General features: G+C 35.9%; 1 protein-coding gene across 1 annotated transcript in view; it reads left to right on the forward strand.

Annotated features, from left to right (window-relative positions):
• Positions 1-27,958, forward strand: part of CSMD1 (CUB and Sushi multiple domains 1) — a 1,583,970-nt gene that overhangs the window by 995,492 nt on the left and 560,520 nt on the right. The window contains exon 8 of the mRNA XM_048226225.2: positions 16,515-16,602. Coding sequence (XP_048082182.1) covers positions 16,515-16,602 — 88 coding nt within the window. The remainder of the gene's footprint in view (positions 1-16,514; positions 16,603-27,958) is intronic.

The following is a 27,958-nucleotide window of genomic DNA, read 5'->3' on the forward strand; positions in this document are numbered from 1 at the left end:
ATCTGCCTATTCTTAACCTCAAGATGTTCAGCCACTCCAGACTCAGCTGTTGGCTATCTTCTGTTGTTTCTCAAATCAGCCGTCAGCTAATCGAGAGTGTGATCCTACTGTGTGCCAGTCCCTGAGAGATTCTGGGGGGTTAGACTAATGAAGAAGACAGAAAAATCTCTGCCACCAAGAGACTTATGTGTAAGAAGGGTCCCAAAAGCATAAGTAATATCATTTTGATAGTGTGAAGCCTATCAAGATAAAACAGAGAGGGTGTGTGGAGGTTGCTAGTTTAACCAGGATGGTCATGGAGGGCTTCTCCGAGAAGGCAAATTTGAGATGATCTCTATGTACTAAGAAGAAGGCAGTGATGTGAAGATGTGGCTGACGGGTATTTCAGACAGAAGGACCAGCACATGCCAAGAACAAACTTGTTCAAGGGTGAGACAGTGTCAGAATCCCATTCTAGATCACATCAATGATTCCCTTGATCTTAAATATCACCTATATGGTAATGAATCCCATGTTTCTGTAATAGATCACTTCTCCCAATCCAGACATGTGCATCCAACAGTGTAGTTGACCCACGCACTGGGCTGTGCATTGACACCTGCAATATAACAGATCAAAAATGGAATGGTTGGCATTCTGAGCTGCATCAGCTCTCCTCTTGCATTCCCCTGCACAAGAAATGATAGCTCCCTTTATTGAGATCTTCAAACAAATAGCTGCATTTTCTTCAGTCCTTATGACTAAACCAGTTACTAAATCTTTTCCATTTCTCCTCCAACACAATGAAATCTGTCAGGGGCTCTGAGCTATCATACCATGCAAGCCTCCTCTTTTGTCTGGACTTTGTGGATAGCTTTCTCCATCTGTCTGCCTCTGTGACTGACCTTCCCAACCCAGTCTTCTAGGAGCAGCCAGAGAAGGACTTCACCTAAATCAGACATTCTCATGTGAGCATCTTCAGTGGTTCCCCATTTGGTTCCTACTTCCTCTCCAGCTGTAGTGAGATGGGAAAGATGGACTTCTCTTCTTGGTTCCTTGAGTGCTCCGATATATTTCCTTCCTGAGGGATCAATTTTAGTAGTTTACTTGCCAAGAGGGTTATGGTGTCCACTCTGTCCTTAGCTAACTGACCCTCACCCTTACGTGTCAGCCAGAATGCCATCGCCTTTCAGGGGCCCGCCAGACCGACTCCCTCTACTCTCTCCATAAGTCTCTCTAATTGTATTTGTCCTATTCTTCATGACACAGATTCCAAGCTGTAACTGCGTATTGCTTTGGGTTTTTATTGCTTGGTGTTTTCTCCATGAGGTCTTCTTCTTAAGCCTCCCAGAGGCGAAGGCAAAGCCTCGCTCTATGGGGCATTCAGTCACCATGCTGCTGAATGCATGATGACAAACTGAATGAAATCGGACACAATTAACTTGCTATTTCTATTTTCAAGTGTTATTTCCATGGCAATTTTGATTACTCTAACGTATCAGAGAAATAATCATTTAAATTGTTTGCTTCTTATGAATAAAAATGCATAGTCTCTTCAAAAAATATGTTAACATATCTTGCCGGCTTTTAAATATAACACAATAGCACTATAGGAAACCACTACAAATACTGTGCAAACAAAATTTCAAATCCATTAACTTCTAAGTTGAAAGGCATAATTTCCCATACAATTAGTTTATTTGAGTTACGAGACACTAAACCCTGTGTGTTTGAATGACAATTCCAGCTATATTTCTTAGCCTTTGCTTACACTATGCAAATAACCTTTCTTCTTTCTTTCTTTCTTTCTTTCTTTCTTTCTTTCTTTCTTTCTTTCCTTCCTTCCTTCCTTCCTTCCTTCCTTCCTTCCTTCCTTCCTTCCTTTATGAAAAGTGCATGTTGCTTTCAGTATAATATTATTTTACCTGTATTCTTTCTGCATCTATCATTTGGCATTTTCTCTCCCCCTAATCTTTTCTAAAGTACATTTGTATTTCATAACATCCCTGGCTGAAATTTCCCCAAGGATGGGAATGCTAGAGACAGACTCATGGAATATTAGAGTTGAAAGAACACACTGAAAAAATTTCACCTAAGGTGTTTATAGGAGAAGAGGAGAGGAATGAGTGTGGTAGCAATATCGTCTTTATTGAGCAGTGCCCAGCAGATGGTCTGAGCCATCATTAAAGCTTCACAATAATGTTGCGCGGTAGGTGTTTCAGATGAGAACATGGAGGCTTGTAGAGGTTGAACAAGGAGCTTGCCCAAGGTCCTGCGGCCAGTAAAAGCATCTACCCTCCGTCCCGGCTTTGCCACAACACCTTGACAGCCACTAGCTTTCCTGCACTTCAGGCTCCAGAGCTGAGAAACAAACCCCTGGACTATACTATTTAATTTTTTAATTAATGATTTCCTGTGATGTTTCTAACACAAGCCTTATATTTTATTTTTCAATCTGTATCCTTTAATAATGTTACCTGATTACTTTCCTTCATTTATCAGGAATTATGTCTTGTCCTTTTGGTAGGAAAGATGTTGCCAAATTAGCTTCAATGGTGTCTTTTCCACTGTCTACCAAAGTTCCATTTTCTAAGGAAACATAAAGATGTTGACTAAGTATACTCCCATGGTAGGTACCATGGTAGGTATTTATAAAAGTAAAAATCCAACTCAGGGTTCAGAGAAAATATTTAAAATACATATATTTGACTATATATGCATACATGGTTCATCCTTTAGCTTTCAAATTAAACTGTGTATAAATAAACACATACGCACATTTATATAATTAATGTCATGTGGGATGCATATATGAAATAATACCTAAGAAAGAAGTAAGACTCTGCTTCTCATTAAGAGTCTCATTCCAAAAGCTTCTTCATGGAGGGACCTTCACCTCAATACCTGACTTGGGTTCTCCATATTTGACAGTCCCCCTTTCTAAGCAATTTTACTGTGTTGTGTGGACGTTTCATATCCATTCTGACCTCCATGACTTTGTTCATTCTATTCACTTGCCTAGGGTACCCTCCTCTCCAGCAACCCCTGGACTCCTCTTGACACATCATAATTCATCTATGCCTCAAGCCTTGAGGTCCTTCAAGCACAGGCTAGAATTCTTGTTTTCTTTCTTTTTGTTACTCTCTCCTACTTCATCATTGCTTTTTTCCCTTTTCTGTCTGATCCTCTCTCCCTTTCTTCTTTATTTTCTTTCTTTTCCCCTTTTATTATTTTATTTTTTCGACTATTTTTAGAGCAGTTTTAGTTGCATAGCAAAACTGAAAAGAAAGCACAGAGATTTCCCATATACTTCCCAACCCCACACATGCACAGCCTCCCCCATGACCGACAGCCCCTGGAGATGGTGCATTTGTCACAACTGATGAACCCACACTGGCACATCATCATCACCCAGAGTTCATAGTTTACATTGACATTCACTCTTAGTGCTGTATATTCTACAGTTTTGAACACATGTATAAAGACATGTATCCACCATTATAATATCATTCAGAGTATTTTTTACTTCCCTAAAAATCCTCTGTACTCTGCCTGTCCATCCTTCCCCCTTCCATATACCTGGCAACCACTGATCTTTTTACTTCTCCATGGTTTTACCTTTTCAAGAAAGTCATACAGTTGGAATCATATCGTATGTTGTCTTTTCAGATTGGCTTCTTTCCCTTAGCAATATCCACTTAAGATTCCTCCATATATTTTCATGACTTTTATTTCTTTTTACACTCAAAAGTATTACATTGTCTGGATGTACTACAGTTTATCCGTTCACCTAATGACGTATATCTTGGTTGTTCCAAGTTCTGGCAATTATCAGTTACACTGCTGTAAACATTCATGAACTGGTTTTTGTGTGGATATGTCTTCAACTCTATAGGGTAAATACCAAGGAGTGTGATTTCTGAAACACATAGTAAGAATATGTTTAGTTTTGTAAGAAACCACCAAAATGCTACCCAAAGTGGTCTTACCATCTTGCATTCCCACCAGCAATGAGTAAGAGCTCCTGCTGCTCCACGTCCTTGTTGACATTTGATGTTGTTCAGGTTTTGGCACTCTTTCTTTATTTTTAATAACTTTTAAAAGATCTTAGATTTGTTTGGATACCAGAATCACTTAAGTAAAAGAATGTTCTTGTACTAAAACTAGAAAGCCATAAGCATGTTGGCTGTAGGGGCTGTTTAGTTTCTTGGTGTTGCTCTGGAGAACTAAGATGTAATGTACAGGGGCATGTAGACTTCTTTGTGCAAGGCTGCTCCACTCATTACCAGCAAGTGCGTGTGTGTGTGTGTGAGTGTGTGTGTGTGTGTGTGTGTGTGTGTGTGTGTGTGTGTCTGCCCCGCTGGATTTAGCTGCTTTCCTTCAGCTTCCACTGAACAAGAGAGTCCCTACTCTGCACCCCAGGGGCACCATGGCTTCAACGGAAATGTCAGGGGAGGGCTGCTGAAACATTGCACTTTTAAAAATGCACCACTGCCCGAATCCTTAAGTAAGAAGTACTGATAGTGGGCAACATATAATTACTAAGGTATTCGTATCTTTTTTTCTATATGCTTCCTGTCATACCCGGGCTTGCAATGACACCTAATGCATGCAGTCTACTGATTACCATTCTTCCAGCAAGAGCTTTCATCACTAACTCTCTCCTATCTTTTATACATGATAGCTAAATTTCTCAAAAAAGTAAATGTTAAATGTCCAACTAAATTATTTTAAATTCAAATCTGTAAGTTATGTCCATGGAAGCATTACCTGATTTGGGCCAGGAGTCCATGCTGGTAAAGAAGGAAGGCAAGGAAGGTCACGGCTTTCTGTGAACCATGGAAGTTCCCCAGAGAAAGGCGTGTGGATTGGAAGACATGGAGAAGCAGATCTCTGCTTCATTTTTACATGCATTTGTTTTTCTCTTTAAAGGAAGAACCTACTCCCATTATACGATTAAATAAATAAATAAATAAATAAATAAATAAATAAATAAATACCAACACTGACAAGTTACCCTACAACTTAAAATAATCATTAAGTTATAAGGGTAAACATTTCATCACTAGAATCTGCAAGTTAAGTTTAGGGATTAAGGGAGTACACCCATCAACTTTTCTACTCTTTTTTCTAGTTTGTTTGCATAAAAACAAAACAACATCACATATTCTGTTTTATAATCTGTTTTTTATGTGATAGAACTTTAGGGTCATTTACATGGGTATTAATACTAGAAGTATAATGTTAATAAGACTAAATATTTGTGAAGTGCAGATAAGTTCTGTTCATTTTAAAAAACCTTTGTCTGTAGGGGCCCCTGGGTGGCTCAGTCAGTTAAGCATCTGACTCTTGATTTTGGCTCAGGTCATGATCTTAGGATCCTGGGATGGAGCCCAGGATGGGCTCTGTGCTCAGCAGGGAGTCTGCTTGGAATTCTCTCTGCCTTTCCCCCTACTTGAGTGCTCTTTCTCTCTCTGAAATAAACAAATAAGTCTTAAAAAACCCTTTGTTTGTAAATGAATATTATTTTCTCAAAAGTACCCTTTTTGGCCAAGTTTTTTTTTTTTTTAATGAATTAATGTAGTTAGAAAATGTGGGTCTTGAAATCAGAAACTCTGATATATGTATCAGCTAGACAAGTAGGATATACTGACAACCTCCCAACTCTACTTTCTTTGTTTCTCAAACTGAAAATAAAATAATTTCCTCGCAGAGATTTGGGGAGGATTAAATTATATAATATATGTGTGTGCATATATATATATATATATATATATATATATATATATCCATTGTACCTCACATGCCATGATTCCTCTCCTTGTGTTTATTGTTTTGTCATTCCTTACACAAATTTTATGCATTTTTGTAGAAATAAATAGAATATTTGTCAATACTATATTCTTACCCTTTTCATATTTGCATATCTATAACTTATGATGGTTAGGAGAATAAGAAATATAATCTGATACATTCAATTGAGACAGTGGAAGTAAAAAGCCAAAGCTTCAAGTAATCTATGTAGTTTTTCATTGATTTTTTTTGTTTAAAAAAATCTGTTTCTTTTTATTTTTATTTCTTATTATGTTATGTCAGTCACCATACAGTACATCCTTAGTTTTTGATGTAGTGTTCCATGATTCATTAGTTGCGTATAACACCCAGTGCTCCATGCAATATGTGCCCTCCTTACTACCCATCACCGGCCTATCCCAGTCCCCCACCCCCCTCCCCTCTGAAGCCCTCAGTTTGTTTCCCAGAGTCCATAGTCTCTCATGGTTCATCCCCCCTTCTGTTTACCCCCCTTCATTCTTCCCTTCCTTCTCTTACTGATCTCCCAGCTATTCCTTATGATCCATAAATGAGTGAAACCATATGATAATTAATATCCAAGAACTCAGGGGCTGCTGGGTAACGCAGTTGTTTAAGCATCTGCCTTCAGCTCAGGTCATGATCTCTGGGTCCTGGGTCAAGCCCTGCATCACACTTCCTGCTCAGCAGGGAATCTGCTTCTCTCTCTCTCTCCTTCTGCCCCTCCCCACTGCTCATTCTTTCTCACTCTCTCAAATAAATAAATACAATCTTTAAAAAATATCCAAGAACTCAGAACCAGAGGGGATAGGACATTATTGTTTTAAAGAGGTGTAACTTAATAATTCATAATTTGTAAAATTGAAATATTATGCACATACTATATCATTATTATTTCTTCTAAGTATTTGGATTTTCAAAATGACCGTTGACATGCTGCAAGAAATATATTTTATAATAGTCACAAACGGTGTTCTTCTTATTTATACATTTTCAGAACATCTGGATAATACACAGAGTAAAATTACCTGTACAAATCTGCTGAGATAAGAATTTTTTGAGAGTGACCAAAGCAATTTGATTTATTGATTTATTAATTATAATATTAAACTATGTGTAACACATAAATTCTCAGATAACTTAACATTTCTCCTCTCTTAAACTACTTAAAAATTGTGTTTTCTTGCTATATAGTATTACTGTAAACAAATATTAGTAGATGTATATTATAAAAATATATAGATAAATAAAACATTTTTATCAAGTAGCATTGATTTAGTAATTTAATAATATGATACATATGAAATACATATTTGTGATAAATATATACATAAAGTGTGTGATACATGTTTATAGAATTTATATTTACTGTGTTAAAATGCCTTTTTTTTTTTTAAGATTTTATGTATTTATTCGACAGAGATAGAGACAGCCAGCGAGAGAGGGAACACAAGCAGGGGGAGTGGGAGAGGAAGAAGCAGGCTCCCAGCGGAGGAGCCTGATGTGGGGCTCGATCCCATAACGCCGGGATCACGCCCTGAGCCGAAGGCAGACACTTAACCGCTGTGCCACCCAGGCGCCCCTAAAATGCCTTTTTAAGAAAAGATTTATTTATTTATTTTAGAGAGAGAGAGAGCATGGGAGGAGGGGCAGAGAGAGGGAAACTCAAGCAGACCACTTGCTGAGTGTGTAGCCTGATGCCAGGATGGATCCCATGCCCCCGAGATCCCAACCTGAGCTAAAACCAAGAGTCTGATGGTTAACCAGCTGAGCCACCCAGACACCCCAGTCAGAAATGTCTTTAAATCTAAGGTTCTGAAATCAGTTATAAACTATTTTGAGAAGGAAGTTTCCTATGGGTACTCATCACCTGGATGTGTATTTCCGATTTTTGAAATCCGAGAATTGACAACTAACGTTTTATGATTTAAATAAAGTAGTTTTCATATTAAATATCAAATATTAATATTTAAATTTAATAATAATATTAAATATAAATATCAAATATCGAATATGAAAATATGTGTACTGAAATATAAGTACAAATAAGTATAAAATAATTATATATATTCATATGTGTGTATATGTATGTATATGTATATATATGTATTTATATACACATATATATACATACACACACATATATATATATACACATATATGTACCTGAATCAATTATACATTGATTGGGATTTTTACCTTTATTTTTCTCATATTTCAAATTATACAAAGTAACATACTATGCAAAGTATCATAAATTGTCCCGGTCAAATGCTGTCTCTACTGTTAGAAGACTGTATATAATTAGGGTTCCTGTGAGATATTTCCAAAAAGCCCTAAACATTTTTCAGTTTGCAAAAAGGGACTGAGGCAGAAATGACAGTGGTAAGCCCTCAAGCTAAGGTTGCTTAATCCCCAAGTGATGGTCACTCTGCATTTGTGGGAGACAAGACAGGTGCACAGAGACATCTCTGTTTGGTGCTGTCAGTATGCATCCAGGTAAACATCTCAGGATGGTACGGACTCAGACTGATAGCTGTGATGACAATCGTCAGGGCTCTCGTAGAAATTCCAGTGCCTTTAATTTTGCAGAGGCATTTAGACTGAGTCTCTACCAGCATATTCTTATTTTTCATTTTATTTGAGTACTAAAATAAACATCTTAGTTTAATTTGAAGATATTGAAGGAAAATACTCCCACTTTGAACATTCACTGCCATAGTAATTTTAGCAGTTGGAAGGACAATTATTAATATCATAGCCCTTATAAGAAATCTGTTTGTTTTTCCCTCTGGCATAAAAACAATCTAGAAAAGGAAACGTTAGTGGTGAGAGGATTTGGAGTATTTAAAATTACCTGGACCACATGATCCCCATAGGTAATAGTTAGAATAATGCTGGAAGGACAGAAGGTTTTCAAGGACAGCCAGATTGTCCTTATTTGTTGTGCAGTAGAGAACAATTAAAAATTTTGAAAGTTCCTCGATGATATGTTTATCACTATATAATATTTTATTACATTGGAAGCTAAAATATATAGATATATAAATACACCTATGTATTTATATGTTTACAGAGAGAGAGAGTGTGGGGTGGGGGGGGCAGAGGGAGAAAGAGAGAGAATCTCAAGCAGACTCCATGCTTAGTATGGAGCCTGACATGGGGCTCGATCTCATGACCCCGACATCATGAACTGAACTGAAATCAAAAGTCTGTTGCTTAATTGAATGAGCCACCCAGGTACCCAGAAACTAAAATATATTTTAAAAATGAATTGCTATAAACTAAGAGTTTGATTTAGGAGTAAGCAGTAAAACTGAAAGTAAGAGAACATGGCAAAATTTAGATATAAAAATTGTGATAGTGGGCATTCCATTACTAGTGTTTTAAAAGTCGGCAAATTAATGCAATGAGAAAAGAGAGTCCAGACAAAATGTCTGGCATGATATTAAATTGACCATTTGGAAAATCTCACCCTAGACGCTCATACAAGGGGTTACAAGTTCTGCAAATTCTGTTGCTTGAGAGGTATTTCCTTGCAGATCCTCTAACCTGAGATCCAAAACAGCACGGATCAAAACTGTGTGTCCCTGAGAACGTATTTCTGTGTAAGCTTTCCCTTTGAAACTCTAATGTTGCATTGAGAAGACTTCATCATCCAAATGTCACTGATTTTTGTTTTACCTCCTTCCATAAACTTTGTAAATATTTGCTTACTATTCTGGGATCAAACCAACTACTGGTAAAGACTAAATCTTCAGCAGACACAGAGAAAAGTTACCCACAATTCTGTTAGGCACGTGGAAATATCCTATGTGATACTCTGTTAAAGCGAGAATAATCCTATTATTAGCTAAATGAAAGAAATTAGTAAAAGAGCACAATGTTGTGGAGATTAACATGTAATTAAGTTAGTAGTTTGTTTTTTCAGGAAGAACTAACATGAATAAGTTTTATTCTTGATGAGATAAAATTTATTGTGAATCAAAACGAGGAAGTGTATCAAGTAGAGGTTGTTTTTCATTTCAGTAAAGAAATACCGAGTCTATTAAATGTGGAAGGAACAAATGTCAGCGTTGACTCATTTCAAACTGATTATGGCAGGAAAGTCTGAAGTTTACGATACCCCTCAAACACATATGCGTGGAATGGGGTGTCTGTCATGTAAAGGTCATTGATAGAGTGAAGATATTGCTACCAAGGAATTTCAACCAGAATGTCTTCTGTATAACAACATTTTTTATTGTTATGCAACTAAAAACATGTCACCTCTCAGAAGGTTTAAAACGGTTAGAATTAGTCTCAGAATTGATCCAGCTGAAACATATCTTTAGGTCTCTAAAGAAATGAGTATCAACAATAAAAAAATATTATATAATACATCACAGGAGCAATGTCACTAAAAAGTCTGATTTTCTTTCAGTGGTTCTTTCTTTGGATTATCTATTTCAAAGGTATACAAGCTAAATTTTAACTCCTAAAATGGCACCTTCCATGAAGATTTTAATTTTCAAGCCAGAGCATGGTTCTAGTGCTCTGGAGGTGGCTTATGGGCGCATGTGGAAAGCCTCTGAGCCTGGTCCTTTTACTGTGGGAAAAGTGCCACCAGATGGTATTTGAGCTAAAGCCTCATGGCTTGAAGCATATGGCTTCCCACGTGTATGTTTGACTGGGAATATAAATGAAAACACCTTTTACTTCACCTTTTGGTACTTAGTGTCTTTTCATTATAAATAGAATTTTATTAAGAATTTTTTTAAAATTATTTTTAAAGGCCTCACTTTAAGGTACAAAGCGCTTGAATATACAATGTCTCATCAGTTTATTGCAGCAAATGTAGGGAAAGGAACCTGGATTTTTCAATCAATAGGGTCATGACTCTGGCCCTAGTTTCCTTTCCTTTAGCAAACGTTTACCACGATCACCTCATAGAATGGTTGTATGGATTCAGTCTAAAAAAAAATACGTAAATGACACTTGGAAGTTTCTAGCTGATAGTATATGTTGAAATTTAAATAATCATCATTATCATAATCATTATTCTTAGTGTTTTATTTTTAATTATTTCTAATTATTTCACTAATTGTAATTTTTGTCTCCACTGATTTGTGTAGAATCTCCTTTATCATAGACGTAGTTGTTTATACTTCTTTAGTATTAGCTGCTTCTTTCTCTATAGCATTGGTCTAGCTGTACCATTTGCTGCAAATAAATTAATGTTGAATTTTAATTGACAATCACAAGGCATGTCCTCAAGGAGCAGAATCATGTGATGGGAGAAGCATCTTCCTCCTGCTATACATACTTCATGGGAATCTTGATATTGTGAATCAAGATACTTTGAAAAAGGCATTTAAATATATATACATTAATATAATTCACACATTTTAAATCACAATTAGTTAAGGTCTTTTACAAACTGTCTAATTTGTATCTGTTCATCTATTTGCATAGTTTTACATCTTGCTTTAGTATTAGTTAATACCCATCGGATATTTCCAGTTTTGACTTTTATCTGCAAGGTTTTGACTAAAGTTTAATATATTTATTAGTAGCTATGGCATGTGTCCCATGAGGTTTGAAAAGATGTAATTCAACAAAATTGGAGTTAAAATGATATTAAACTGAGGAATTCCTCTCTTTCAAAAACATTTCTCTGAGGCACTGACATCCTGCTTGAAGCAGATTGAGCTCCATGACTCTTTCCAGCTTTAAAGCTTCAGTTTTTAGAGAAATTAATTGCTCATGATGCTGAGGGGGTAGGTCGTTGGGATTTATGGAGCTTATTGTTTACTTGTACATAACCTGCCTTTCACCGTGTCTTTGCTGTCATTAGCCCATTACAAGCCTATCTCTGTTTCAGAAAACCAGCCATATTTTACATTTAGTCTCTCATCACTTCTCTGTTATCTTCTGCCATCTGCAAGCCATTCAGGCTTGTCTAATTCATTCTGTGCTCTCACAGAATTCCAAGTAAGTAACCTTCCTGGAATAAATAAGCGACTTTGACATTATCTTTAAAAAGACCCAGAGTGTTTTGGTCTGACTTGGATGGGTACTTCCAATTTCTCTCATTTCTTTTTATTACTATTCCATGGAAGAAAAAACAAAAAAGGGGAAATAGAAGTAGACCTTTTTCTAAGGCTTTATGCTGTGTTTTAGACCACTTTGTTATTGTAGAATAGTGAAGTAAGAGCCACATTACAGAAGACTGCTTCTGATAAAAGCAGTGCTGGCCATTTACCTCGAAGAGGGTGTTTTCCTGTGACACAGCAATGACCATTGTGCTTGGGGGTATTTGGGACACATCTGTGTGATGATGACAGAAAAAACACGGCACAAGTAATTTTCTGGATTGGGGTTTGAGGTTATTAAAACTAAAATCTCTTTGGGAAATAAGCTTTAAGGACTGATTAGGAGACCACTGCCTACTGATTGAGAACTCTGCCTTAGCACATGGTATAGACCATAAAACCAGTAGTGCAGCCATCCACCCCTCTCCGTAAGGGATATATTCTCAGAGTCCCAGTGGATGCCTGAAACCATGGATGGTACTGAACCCCATAAGCACAAAACATATACAACTATGATAAAGTTTAATTTTATAAATTTAGGCACAGTAACAGACTAACAACAATTACTACTAATAAAAGAGACCAATTATAACAATGCATTCTAATGAAAGCTATGTGAATATAGTCTCTCTCTCTTTCAAAATACCTTATTGTCCTGTACTCACCCTTCCTCTTCTGGTGATGATGTGAGATGATAAAATGCCTACGTGATGAGATGAATTGAGGTGAATGTTACAGGTATTGTGGCAAAGATTTAGGCTTTGGATCATCTGCTTTTGGACCGTGGTTGACACCAGGTAACTGAAACTCCAAAAAGTGAAAATGCAGATAACAGGGACTGCTCTAGAACTATCAGATTGATAGAAGTTGATTTGCTGATAGGTCACAGATTTATAACTTGCTGGGATACACACACATACACACAGCACAGTGGTAATACACAAATAACATAAAATTTACCATTTTAACCATTTTTTCATATATGGTTTTGTGGCTTTAAATACATTCACATTGTTGCCCATCCGTCACCACCATCCATCTCCAGAAAAATTGTATCTTCCCTACCGAAACTCTATACATGTTAAATGATTTCCCAGGTCTTTCTCCCCACGCTTTAGGAAACTACCAGTCTGCATTCTGGCTCTGTGAATTTGACCACTTTTCACCTCCAACCTCTGCATGTCCTTGGATGTGAAGTGAGTCTCTTGTAGACGGTATACAGTTGTATCCTGGTTTGTTGTTGTGTATCCGTTTGCCAATCTACATCTTTTGATTGAGGAGCACATTAGTCTGCTAGAGCTTCCATAACAAATTGAGTGACTTAACCACAGAAATTGTTTGCTCAGAATTCTGGAGGCAGGGAGTTAAGATCAAGGTTTTGGGAGGGAGTTTCATCTGAGGGCTCTCTCCTTGACTTGTAGATGGTTGTCTTTTCCATGTGTCTTCACATGGTCTTCCCTCTGTATCTGTGTCCTCATCCTCCATTTACAAGGGCATCACTCATATTGGAATAGACACACCCCAATGACTTCGTTCTAACTTAATCGCCTCTTCAAAAACCCTATCACCAAATGCAGTCACATTCTGAGGGATGGAGGTTAGGGCTTCAACATATGGAATTTGAGGGGAAACAATTCAACCCATACATGGAGTTGATTTCATTTACATTTAAAGAAAGTACTGATTGGAAGGCACTTATTTTTACCAATTTTGTTTCCTGTATGCCTTAAAGCACTTCTGTCTATCGTTTCTCCCATTACGATCTTCCTTTGTGTGAAGTTAATTTTTCTTCTGACCTATTAGGATTCCCTTCTCATTTCCTTTTGTGCATATTCTATAGATGTCTTATGTATGGTTGCTATGAAGATTACAAATAAGATCCTAAAATTATGACAAAGTTTTGCTGGATATAGAATTCTCTGTAAATAGCATTTTTTTTCCTTTCGGCACTTAAATATTTCCCCTTACTGCCTCCTGTCCTACTAGTTTTCTGCTGAGAAACCAAATGGTTTTATTGGGAGTCTCTTGGTGATGAGATGTTTTCTCTTTCTGCTTTCAAGATTCTTTGTCTTTATCTTTTGACAGGTTGGTTTTTTGTCTCATTGTGAGCTGCTTTGAGTTTGTCCTACTTGGATTTGCGTAGCTCCTAGGATTTGTATACTTATGTCTTTCCTCAAATTTAAGAAATGTTCAGACACTGTTCAAATTCATATTTAAGACAGTCGTTTTAAAGTCTTTGTCTAGTATATCTGATGCATGTGTTTCTTCAGGGACTATTTCTGGAGATTAATTTTATTCCTTTGACTTGAGTACATTTTTCAATTTTTTGGATTTTGAATGCCTTGCGATCATTTTGAAAAACTGCATTGGGAAGAAACAGTTATCTTTCCCAGTTTTTGCAGAATGTTGTGGAAGGCCTTTAAAAATTAGTGATCCCCTGACCCTTAAGGTTAGCCCAGAATGAAGACTTAAGTTCTTCTCAGTCTTGTCTGGGAATGTGTCCCTCTGTGTGTGTGCTTTTCCAGCCCCCCATCCAGATGCTTTAAAATATCTTACTTCCCCAAAAAGCCTCACTCCAGCTTCTCAGGATCTTAGATAGTCTGTTATATTCTTCTGTGTATAATTTCTTGGCCCCAGGTGCCTGCATGGCTGCAGTCCCTGTGCACTTCCTAAATGCAGCAGGCCACCAGTGCCTTCCATGGCTTCTGGCTGCCATTCCCCATATGAGCTCCAAGGCAGGCAAGGGGGAAAAAAAAGGTCTCTCATGCATTCCACAGGCCAGAATATTGCAAACAACTTTCTCTTTGCTTCTTCGTCTTTAGCGAGGGTACCAGGAATGAGGCCACTGTGCCATGTAAGGAAAGGTATGGGGTAAGGGTAAGTTAAGCTTTCATGAACTCTCCTACCATCAGTAACGTGGCCTCTTCTTCACTGGGCATTCATTTGGCTGCTATCAACCTCTGACTGGTTTCCAGAGCTCCTACAAAGTTATTTAATTCCATCTGTAGTTTTTATTTGGTGTTTCCATGGGGTAATGAAGGCCTGGGCTTTCTCTTCCATCATCTTATTGGTGTCGCTGCCTTATGTGCTGGATTATTTTTAAATGATCATGAGAAAAGCAAACATTTATGAAAGACAGTTTTAGAGCTGAATCCATTTCTCATACCATACTGCTAAATAATTTTTAGATGATATAAAAATCTCAATTAAAACCTGTAAGAAATATAGATGAACTAATTTGGAATGATGAAGTGCTTCCCAAGAATACATTTATTTCATATAGTCTAGTAAGATTTGTAGTTAATGTGGGATTATGTCCATATCTCAAATTCATCCTAACTTAGCAAGGAAAACTGAATATTGATATAATTATTGTCACTTTTTTATGCATAGTTTTAATAAAATGCTTAAGGATTTCAGTATCTACCCACATTTTTTTTTTCTTATGGAATCATTTTAAATATATGTGGGGAAATGTATGTATGTGTGTATACACACACATACACACGAACACATATATAATAGTATTATTTATATATTATAGATATAGAAATGTATTATCTGCATATACATATGCAAATAATAAAATCATCTATTCAAATGGGATTAACTTGTAGGAAACATGAATTATTCAACAGGATGTTGAGATAGGGTAATTTGCTGAATTAATAAATTCTCTGCTTCCTATGACATCAAGCTTCCTGATTCTTGCTATATATCTTCTATTCCATCCATACTATTGCCCCCAACCTTGGACCATTGCAAAATGGTACCAAAACTTCCACATTCAAAATCCAGACACAGTAAGGTCCAAGTACAAAAAAGAGATGGTCACTATTGGCTCCCTGGAACGTCTTCCCAGTGGCATGGCTACAGACTTCCCCTCATGTCTCACTAAATGGAATTGGGTCACAAGCCCATGGTGGAGCAAATTTCTGGAATGAGAGAAGGAATTGCCTTGCTTGGATTAGACAGCTTAAATAAGGTTGGATGGGTGTTTGAGTGGCAGTTGTCCTACCCAATGAGCAAGTGTTTACTTTAAAATCACTGTTGTATTGTGATTGTACATCATCCCAACAGGAGGAAAGGCTCTTCATGGAACAGAGTCAGGAAATAAAGCAGCATGTCTATAAAAGAACAGTACTTTTTTTTTTTTTTTTTTAGCTCAATGATAACCATGTTCAGTGTTGAAAACATAAAAGGTAGTTTTACTTTAGGTGACTTTTGTATAGGTATTAACAAATACTTTGTTTCTTCACTTGATCCATGGATAGTGGATGAAGGATTTCTTCTGTATAAACTTTGACATTTTCACCATTCTGCTTTTTTCCCCATTAAGCTATTAGTTGTAACCTGTCATAAAGTTGCCCTTAATGAACAAACACATTTTTTAAAACTAAATTTTGACCACTTCAATAGAAGAATGGTTCAGACTAAAGAATGTTGGCACCCTTTCACTGGATAAGAAGTCTTTGTTTTTCAGACATAAGAATAAAGATTTATTTTAATATAGCTAAAGTGTCTTAATTCTAAATAAATCACATTTTGAGTCAGCATAATTTAAGAAAAAGCCTGCTGAACATTAATTTGCTCTCTGATGATTTCCCCAACAGCTACCCAAAATTACAAGAATGTTTCTCTCTATTACAGTGAGTCAAGGAGGTGTTGCATTGGTTTCTGACATGTGTCCGGATCCTGGGATTCCAGAAAATGGTAGAAGAGCAGGTTCCGACTTCAGGTAGGACATATATGGGTTATTTGAAAAGCGTGTTATTGTCAAACATACATACATAATTTCTATTTGTTATGCTTAACTATTTTGTCCTTTTGAATTAAAGATACAACTTCTCAATTATTATGCAGGTATATTATCTGTAAAACTCTAAAACATATTGTGTTGAAAACTTTCACATACTCTACAGTGATGCTTGTCACTATATGAATCAATTCTAAAAATTTAACTCTAACTGTATATGATCAAAATTTGTCTCCAGAATTTTTTTCTTCTGTTTTTAATTAATTACCTTGCCGTATTCTAATGCATTTTGGTTGATGTTTTAAAAAAACAGATGGGGCAACAATTTACCTATAGCCTCACAATTATTTCATTCAACTTTTAGAATAATGAATGTAAGTGGTAGTCAGTGCAATTTATTTCAGAAAATGTTATGATTCATCTTACTAGGATTGTGATGAGCTAGAGACTATTTTCCAGTTGTGGAAGTATTAATATAGTGGTGATTATAAAAGTGAATTATAATTATGTTATCATTGTACATATATGTGTATATATATATATATATATATGTATAATAATAATATCATGTCTTTGGATTTTTTAATTCCTTTCCATTAGTTCAAGTTTACCAACTTATAAGGTGTATATTTCATATTGGGAGTAAGCTTAAAAATAAAGAATAAAGGGGAGTAAGGGAAGTGTTTTCCTCCCTTAAAATCTCACCATTTTTAGAAGGAAAACAATAAAGATAGGTGTAGAGAGTTTTGGCTAGTAAAGTGAACTGAAACTGAAAATGTAGTTATAGGGGAGCCTGGATGGCTCAGTCCATTAAGCATCTGACTCTTGGTCTCAGCTCAGGTCATGATCTCAGGGTCGTGAGATCAAGCCCCAAGATAGGCCCTAGGCTCAGCACAGAGTCTGCTTGAGATTCTCTCTCCCTCTCCCTCTGTACCTCCTGCTCATTCAGTCTCTTTATCTCTCTCTCTCTCTCAAATAAATAAATAAATCTTTAAAAAAAAGAAAGTAGTTATACCACCAATTAAAGAAGAAGGAATATTACTCAGTATAATTATAGTAGCAATGGTCATTTTTTAAAGTGTTATTTAATTTTAATTTTTTATTGATGTATAACTAACACAGTGTTATATTAGTTTCAAGTATACAATATAGTGTTTCAACAATTTGATACATTTCTCAGTGCCCATCAAGATGAGTGTACTCTTAATCCCCTATTTCACTCCTCACCATCCTCTCCCTGCTGGTAATCAGGAGTTCTCTGTATTTAAGAGTCTGGTTTTTTTGTCTCTTTTTTTCTTTTTCCCTTAAATTCCACATATGAGTGAAAAAGACAAGTAGAAATAGTAATTTTTAAAAGGCTAGAGAAAGAATAGAATAGTCTATAGGCTGGCTATCATGAAGTTGGTATGATTATATATCTACATCTATCTATCTATCTATCTATCTATCTATCTATCTATCTATCTATTCTTTTTCTATGAAAATGTAACAAAATGCTTTTGATTTCCTAGCAGTGTCTGTCCTGTTTGAAGTAGATAGAAAGTTGTATCATTTACAGGTTAAAGATACAAAGTTTGAGTATAGTTAAGGAGCTCATGTTTTAGTTCAAGTTCCATTGAAGCAGAGCCTGAGATGAGGCGGTTTCTTTTCCAAGTTAATTTTTTAATTATTTTTTTTAAATATGCACTTTGGAGAAGGAGAATGGAGGTAGCAGGGTAGGGCCAGAGTGAAAAACGAGCAAAGATGCAAGCTGGTTTTAAGTGGTGATGAGCTTCAGTCTGAACTCATGGGGAATTTTAGGGCACAAATTGCACCAACCAGCTGACTCCATCTTTTGTACCGACTCCCCCTGCCTGTCCATCGTTGGCTTCTTTCATTTGGCTCAAGGAAGTTCTCCAGAGCATGGCTTGGTTAGAGTAATTGTTAGCCCTCTCAGTGGTTGTGATGTGTCCCCATGGCTACGGTGGTCTAATAAAGACAGGTGCTGACTTCCATTAGCATATAAAATAACCAGTCAGTTGAAGGCATTCAGAAATTTTATCATTTGAAGATGAAGCAAATAAATGAAATTTACACATTCTTTTTTTTTCAAAATTTACATATTCTTGCTAGAATCCATAGAGTTTTTTATCCTATGTAATCCTTTCTTGTTTCAAAAACAACCTCCTCCATTTCCCTCCCCCACAAAAAAAATGTTCTCCATGCCTCACTTCTAAAGAATCGTACACATCTTTCCATTAGACTTAATGGCAATGAATCTTCATTATTGTTCACATGTCCATTTTCCTCATCTGACTCATGCTTCTCCTGTGCCAGAAAGGTGTCTTAGTCATCTCTGCCTCCTCAGTGACTAAAATAGTGCCTGCCACGCAGGTACTCAACAGGTATTATTATTCAAGTGCACTTTGTGTATGAGGGAGATTGCCCCAGTACTCTGTCATCCCTGAAAATCTTCACAGGAATCTGGAAACTTCTTTAGTCTATTTGGCATATCTCTGTTTTTAAACATAGTGAATTAAATGCTATCTGACAATGCCAAATTGTTCAAATTGCACACCATAGTAGAGAAGTTAGAGAAATTTCTTAATCTCCAAAAGCTCACAAGGAATTCAGAAACATTCAAGGTCAGGATCCATTTAGCACAAGGGTAATAATGAAATATTTTATAAACATCTTAGGTGAATGTGCTGGCATTTGCTCTAGCTCATTCTTACAACGGCCTTAATTCTGAAGTAGAGGATTAACTTTGGGATAAACATTAGCTCCTAAGGTTGTGTTGATGTGTCTTGGGGAAAGCCAAGGAAGAAATGGAGTACCTTAACTCACATGAGACTTCGGCTTTCAAATTTCTTATTTTCCTGGAGAATCTCTATATTGTTTATATGTCTCCAACTTCCTGGCAATTGAATGATATAAGGGAAAATGATTTGAAAAATTAAACTTCCTATAAGACTAAATACAGGGGCTCCCGGGTGGCTCAGTCAAGCATCTGCCTTTGGCTCAGGTCATAATCCTGGGATCCTGGGATGGAGCCTTGCATTGGGCGCCTTGCTCAGCAGGGAGTCAGCTTCTCCCTCTTCCTCTGATCCTCCCCCCTGCTCCTGCTCTTGCTCACTCACTCACTCTCTCAAATGAATAAATAAAATATCTTTTTAAAAAGACTAAATACAAATGTAAATATTTGCTATCTATGGGTATATATGTGTGTGTGCATACAGATGTGTGTGTGTGTGTGTGTGTGTATATATATATATATATATACAAATCTGTGATAAGCCAGTTCTAGTAACTTTTTTGTATACTACAGAAGACTCTCTCTCCATGATCCTGATTAACTACAAGTAAAGATGGTTTTATGTTTTTCTTTCCAATGTGAATGTATTTTATTTCTTTCCCTTGCCTGAGGAGCTAAGACCTATATTATGAGGTTGAATACAAATAGAAGACATGAGACATTCTTGCTTTATTATTTTTTTAAAAGTTTTATTAGTAGTAATCTCTACCCCCAAAGTGGGACTCAAATTCATGACCTCAAGATCAAGAGTCGAATGCTCTTCTGACTGAGCCAGACAGGTGCCTTCATTCTTGCTTCATTCTTGGTCTTTGGTGGAAAGCATTCTGGTTTTAATCATTAAGTAATATTAGCTGTAGGCTTTCATAGATTACCTTTATCAGGTTGAGAAAGTGCCTTTCTATTTTTAGTTTGTTGTAAGTTCTTATCAGAAATTGATATAGATTTTGTCAAAAGCTGTTTCTAGATCTGTTTAGATGATCTGTTTGGTTGTTAATGTGATTAATTATATTAATTGAATTTCTTTCATTCTGGGATAAATTAATTTGGTCATGATGTATCATCCTTTTCATACACTGTTGGCTTTGTATGTTTGTTGTTGTTGTTTTGTTTTTTGTTTTGTTCTTTTCAGATTTTTCTTGTGTTCTCACAAGAGATACTGTCCTATAGTTCATTCTTATAATGACATGGTCTGGTTTTGCTATTTGAGTAATGCTGGTCTACTAAAATTAATTAGGGAATATTCTTTCCTCTGTAGTATCCTGGAAGAGTTTGTGGAGAATCAATAGTATTTCTTTCTTAAATTTTTAAGAAATTTATCAGTGAAGCTTTCTGGAATTGGAATTTTCTCATGAAAAGTTTTTAAATTACAATACAACTTTTCTTCTACTTACAAACCAATTCAGGTTCTCACTCTACTTGAGTATGTAGCTTTGATAGTTTGCAAATTTCAAGGAATTTTTCAATTTTTATCCAAAAAAAGTCAAATTTATTGTCATAATATTATTCATAATATTTCCTTATTGTCTTTTAAATCAGTAGTGATGGCACAATTCTAATTTCTGATGTTGGTGATTTGAATTTTCTATTTTATCTGATACATCTGACTAGTGATATGTCAATGTTATTAATATTCTCAAAAAAACCCTACATTTGGTGTGACCAATTTTTCTGTATGGTTTTATTTGTTTTATACTCCGTTGATTGCTGCTCTGGTCTTTTATTGTTTTCTTTCTTCTGATTACAATGGGATTTATTTGCTCTCTTTTTTCTGGTTTCTTAAGATTGAAGCTGTGATTTAAGACTCCTTTTCTTTTTTTTTTTTTTTTTTAAAGATTTTATTTGTTTATTTAACAGAGATAGAGACAGCCAGCGAGAGAGGGAACACAAGCAGGGGGAGTGGGAGAGGAAGAAGCAGGCTCATAGCAGAGGAGCCTGATGTGGGGCTCGAACCCAGAACTCTGGGATCACGCCCTGAGCCGAAGGCAGACGCTTAACCGCTGTGCCACCCAGGCGCCCCTTAAGACTCCTTTTCTAATGTGGGTGTTTGGTGCTTTATATTTCACTTGAAGGATGGATTTCACTACGTCCCATAAGTATTATGTTTTTCGTTTCATGCAGTTCAAAATACTTCCTGTTTTCTCTTGTGATTACTTCTGTGATCCATGGATTATATAATAGTGTTCTATTTAGTTTCCAAATATCTAGGGATTTTCACAGGAACTTTGTGGTCAGAGAACATACTTTGTGAGACTCGAATCGTTTACAATGAACAAGAATTGTTTTCTGCCCTATAATATGCTCTATTTTTGCAAGCATTTTATGTAAACTAGAAAGAATGTATATTCTGTCATAGTAGGGCGAAATGTTCTATAAAGATCAATTAGATCAAGTAGAACAGTGTTGTTAAAGTCTTTAGAACCCTTACAGATTTTCTGACTGTTGTGTTATTGAAAGAGGTATATTGAAATCCTTTACTGCAATTGTGGATTTGTCTATTTCTTATCATAGTTTTATCAGTTTTAGCTTCATGTATTTTGAAGCTCTGTTGTTAGTTACATACATGTTTAAAGTTGCTATGTGTTTTTAATGAATTCATCCTTTTGATATTATGCAGTATCCCTCTTTATTGGGTAATATTTTTTTCCTCTGAAATTAACTTTGTCTTGTTTTATCATAGTCACTCTAACTTTCTTTTGATTTTTGTTAGTCTGGTAACACTGTATATGGATTCATACATCTGTTGCTGCATTCTGTCTGTTACACTATGTTGTTTTGGTTTTAATATTTTAAAAAATCCTGCCTTGGATATGGTTGAAAAATAAATGAATTTATTTTATCTTATTTTATTTTATTTTATTTTCTCCAAGTTTTTATTTAAATTCCAGTTAGTTAACATATAGTGTAATATTAGTTTCAGGAGTAAAATTTAGTGATTCATCACTTACATACAACACCCAGTGCTCATCACAACAAGCACACTCCTTAATGCCCATCACCTTGTTTAACCCATCCTCTCCCACCCACCTCCCATCCAGGAACCATCGGTTTGTTCTCTATAGGTAAGAGTCTGTTTCTTGTATGTGCCACCGTGAGTTTGACAGCTTTACAATGCTTAAATATTTTTCCAGTGAGATATATAGAGATATACAACATGCAATACTATAAAAATTGACAAACGATATTTTCTTAAATATTGGCTTCAATTTGGAATATGAAATTATAACAATAAATGTTTTATACCTCTTTACCTTAAAAACCATTGATCCAGCTTTCATTTTGAAATGTTTTATACATGCATGATTTTGTACCATCATGACTTGTTCATTTGACAAATAATGATTCATTGAGTTATGGGTGCTTCCAAATGTTGATACACTTTGCTACAAAATATCAAAAATATTGCATATGTTAATATCACTATAGATCTTATTGGAAAAATATTTAAGCATTGGGAAGGTTTCAAACTCATGGTGACACATACAAATTTTCAAAATTTCTAATTTTTATTAGACAACTTGAATTTTATCATTGGCTACAAATTTTTTCAGTTACTTTTCTTGAATAAAAGTCTCATTCAAAAAATGGGCTCATTCATTCATTTTTTAAAGAATGTGTCTGCCAACTCAAATATTAGCAATAATAGCTTATCAGTTATTTTTTTCAAATAAGAAGGTGTTCTGTGAAAATAAAACAGTTAATTCAGCTCACAATACAAACAATTTCAATGAACTTTTTTCTTGGGATCATGTCAGACTTCAATATGCACCACAGCTGCATAATGTATTCAGTGATCAAGATTTATTAAAATTAGGGGCGCCTGGGTGGCACAGCGGTTAAGCGTCTGCCTTCGGCTCAGGGTGTGATCCCGGCGTTGTGGGATCGAGCCCCACATCAGGCTCCTCCGCTATGAGCCTGCTTCTTCCTCTCCCACTGCCCCTGCCTGTGTTCCCTCTCTCGCTGGCTGTCTCTATCTCTGTCAAATAAATAAATAAATAAAATCTTTAAAAAATAAAAGATTTATTAAAATTAAAATTTTTTTCCTGCTTCCTCAAGGATCTTCTTAAGTGAGCTAGCCTTTCTTCTTCCTCCTCCTTCCTCTTCCCTTCAGCTTTGTCCCCCTCCCTCCCTCCTCCTCCTCCTCCTCCTCCTCTTCGTCCTCCTCCTTTTCCTCCTCCTTCTCCTCCTTCATGCTAGTGCATGGTGCTATTGCTTCCATTTATGTTAGGTCACTATCAGTTTTGCTCACCACTACTTTTTCACCATCAGTGGAAATAGCAACACATGGGAAGAAGCATACATCTCTTAGTATTATTATAAAAACAGTTTAATGTAAAAAATATCATACCCTCTGAAAGGGCCTCACTAACCACTCCAGGGATCTGTGGGCTGCCCTTTGAAACGAGGTGCACCAGATATGGAAGTTGACTTTATGCAGCATAAAAATAATCATTCTAAGGCATTAAAAAAAAGGATATATGAACAAAGAAACATGTTATTTAGATATTTTCTATATTTTTACTAAGTTAAAACCCAGTGTCATCCCTAATGATAGTTTGGTACTGTGGACTGATCCTGGGCATTCAATGTGTAAAATCTTTATTTGTTGACTGCCTCCATCCGGGTAGAATCCATGTGTGTTCATATGCAAACTGGAAGATCACAACCATGTAAAAATTCCCTATGACCACCAAGTGGAATGGCGTGTCATGGGCCCGGCATGTAATAAGCTGACTATAAATGCTGGTGCTTTAAAAAGAGGGAGGATATTCTTGATTGTTTAAAATCTTTTTGAGACTGTTTTTAATGAAAGGCTATTCAGTTCTTTCTAAATTCATGTAATCAAAACTAATGACTAACATATAATCCAAACTAATGACCAACATTGTCAGGAAGAGTGGATGGAATTCATTTGTAGTTAGCACTGTAATTATATGTAATTTGGGGCTGTTTCTGTTTAAAAAATGTTCACTTTATTAGGTTGGTAAAATATTCCTCATCTGATTTTATTTATACCATTATTTTTATTTCTATGGAAATCTTTTTTTTTTCCCATAGGCAATCTAAATATTAATTCTAGTATTATCTATAAAGAATTCTAAATAAATGAAGACTAAAACTTGAAGTTTCCTTATTTGAATTCAAATCATTTTGGGGACAATTTTCTGACGTTTTATTCACCACTGACCACTCTCAGAAAGACAAAGTATATTCATTAGAACTGAATATTTATGAATAGAATGATACAAAAATGCAGACACCAGTATGTAAGGGATGGAGCTGGAGTAGCGATGGAGATTTTAAAAATGGATGCTGACTTCTATTATTTATCTATTTCATATGCTAGTAGGATTGGCACTCTAGGTACAGACAGATAAAATTATCCTAACTTTTGCAAATATAGCTATTGAAATTCAGAATGTTAACATGCCAAGATACTATACCTAGTCATGGTTACAGCTGGGACTTGAAACTAGGTCCTATTGACTCCAAAGCCCCTCTTGACCTCAAAGGTTTTTTTTTAATAATGGCAATTACAATGACTAAATATTTTCACACCTGTCATACAGGACCATTGGATAGGGGGTGCAGTTTGTAGACACCACCAGTTAGCCATGTGAGGAGTCAAGAGGTAGTTCAAACCTAACCTTGAGCTCAGTGTTCCAACCCATGGATCTTAGCGTGGGGTTCCCTACACTCAGCAGAAGGGTTACTTTGTTCTAATTGACAACTATGTGTGAATGTCACATCGTAATTTTGCACAAAGAATCTATGTAGACTAGCCCCACCTATGAAACACACTGCTGGGTGTAATAGGTTCTTTACATATATTCTATAAATATTATACATTATATAAAATATTATATAGATAGACACAAGTTATAGGTTTTATGTATGTTGCATAAACGTATGATATATTTATATACATATTATATTTTATATTGTTGCTACATGTTATAGGTTATTTATGTATATTATTTCTAATCTTAAGATCTATTCTTTATAAAATCTTTATTTTACTTATTTATCAAATCTTCATTTCATAAAGATCTTTATTAATAGTAATGCCGAAATTGAATTTAGGGATCTCCTAGGTTTCTGAAAAGTATGGGCCTCCATTCTCTTCCATGGTGCTACTTCCTTTGCTTTCATATGTGCATCTCTCACTACCCTCGGTGGCAGAACCCCATTTAACAACAATCCTAAATTTATACAAGCTGAATTACCTAGCCTAAAACTCCCTCCTCTTCAGAAAGGCTACTGCTACCCTCAGGGTTCTGTGTTTCTGTTTTCAATTCTTAGTCATATTCTTAATCAAGTATAGTTTCCCCTCTCACCACACTTCACCACCCATGAAAATTGCTCTCAGGTGACGGATATCCCACAGGTAGACTAGGGCAAGCTAATATAGAAACACGAGGAGCTTGAAGAAGCAAAATTGGGGAATGCAGACACATGCTCCATGGTTCTCCCTAGGATTTGTTTTTTGTAGGCAGAATATGTTCTGTCTCTGCCTTTCCCCATCCACACAGTCACCTTCCATTTGTAGGACCACGAGTCTTTACTCCCACCTTGCTTCATCTCATTATTTCAGCCTTTTCAGCAGAACTGTTTATGTCACATATTTATGTTTCTCTCACACTAGATGTATGGTTCTCTCATGTTGGATTATGAGGTTCTGAAGGAAAGAGGAGAGGACAGGATTTATTGATTTGATTTCTTATTACTGTGCCCAACATATGGTAGACAGGTTTTTATGTTAAATTGGATTAAATTGAAACTGATAAGACTGTCGCTAGGGTATGCAATCATAGCCTAATTAGTACTCAGCTAAACCCATTAAATTAACTGCTATTGGTCAGAGAGATTATCAACTTTTCTTAAAACATGACCTGTGGTCAAAAAGGGAATTTGGGTGTTGAGAGAGTGATTGTTCTGACTTAAAAAACAAATATTTAATTTATATTATTGATTTTTATAGATCACTATTCAAGTCAATACCATTTGTTCTTGCATCTTGGCCCCTTTTTCTCAAAGAAATCTCACATTTATACACTTTATGAAGTCAAGGTGTGTCAAGTGGAATGATGTGTCATCCAATGAAAGGAGAAATTGGGATACATAAAATACAATTACATAATCAATGAGAAGCAGGAAAAAAATCCATAACCCAAGTATCTTGATAAACTACCACTCATTTCTACTAACTACCACATTCAACCCTGTTCCTTTTCTTATAACACATTGATAATTTTCTTTCTTTTCCTTTTTTTTCCCCCTTTGGCGTTTCTTACTAATGATAATTTTCTTTATAGTTTTAAAATGTTGGTGCAGCAAGCTTTAGTATTTCTCCACCGTAAGTCAATTTCAGTAACACCAGAGCCACCTGCCTTTTGTTATATGAAAATATAAAGAATTACACTAACAGCATATAAACCAGCATACAAACCATATAAAATTTGAAAAATATGGGAGGGACATCAGTTGTTTCTATGCTGTTTGACGAATGTGGGCATCTTATTCTCCATTAGATACACTGTTACTAAGAGACTGTAGTCTATGAAAAATATTTGCCAATGATGGCTCTTCTTTCAAAGAGCATTGGCTATATTTTTGAACATGACTTAAGAAATATTACAACCAATGTTTTCCTGTCCACACTATTTGAACCATTATGTACCTTTGAAAAGGGCACACTATAAATGTTTCAGGTCTCATTTATCTGGCTTCCAATAAATTATCTGGTTTCCAATAAAGAATCTGCCAAGTAGAACTCATGGAACATTCTCCTCTCTCTTCCACAGTCTTTCCAATACCTGTAATAGTAAATTATTTTTTCATCAAAATAATAATAATATCCCCTTAAGTAGTTTTCCGGGACAATAGATCATGGTTATTTAAGCATATTTTAATTTGTTAATTTCAAACTGCAAAAAATAGTTGATGACATTATTAGCCCACATGGTCATCATCAACAGAAAGGTCTTTTTAAGGACTATGTGGAAATTAGTGTTCTCTACAATGACCTTCTGTAATGCAGTTTATTTTTCTGTTTATTGGTTTCCCTACCTGTGAAAGAAAGCGTTGAGATAAAAAACTTGAGCATTTCTGAAGTCCTGTGAGAACTGCCAAGTTCTGTGCCTCTTAGTCATACTTTTGCCTTCGTCTCTTATAGAATACAATTCTACAAAACTTCTATGATGCTACTCAGGGGTACCAACAACCTCGAGGTCAAAGGAAGCATGTGAGATCATCATCATTGATACACAGAAGAGTTGCCAACTTTAAGAAGAATATAAATGCAGTGAAAACTAAATAATTAATCAGTGCATTTATTTGGGGCCATTCGCCTGCTCCCCAGTGTTTCCAATCCACTTAAAAAGTCTTCACAACATCTGATCACTCGCTTCCTTGTCCAATGCAACTCCACCAAAAAATGCATCCATGGAAAGAATGCTAGATGGAGAGCTGCCATCAGCCATGCTCTAACTGTCCCCAAAGTTTCTGATTTAATTATCAAGAATATGGCCCGATCATTAAGATTTC

The sequence above is a fragment of the Ursus arctos genome, unplaced genomic scaffold (assembly GCF_023065955.2).
Source record: "Ursus arctos isolate Adak ecotype North America unplaced genomic scaffold, UrsArc2.0 scaffold_27, whole genome shotgun sequence".
NCBI lineage: Eukaryota > Metazoa > Chordata > Mammalia > Carnivora > Ursidae > Ursus > Ursus arctos.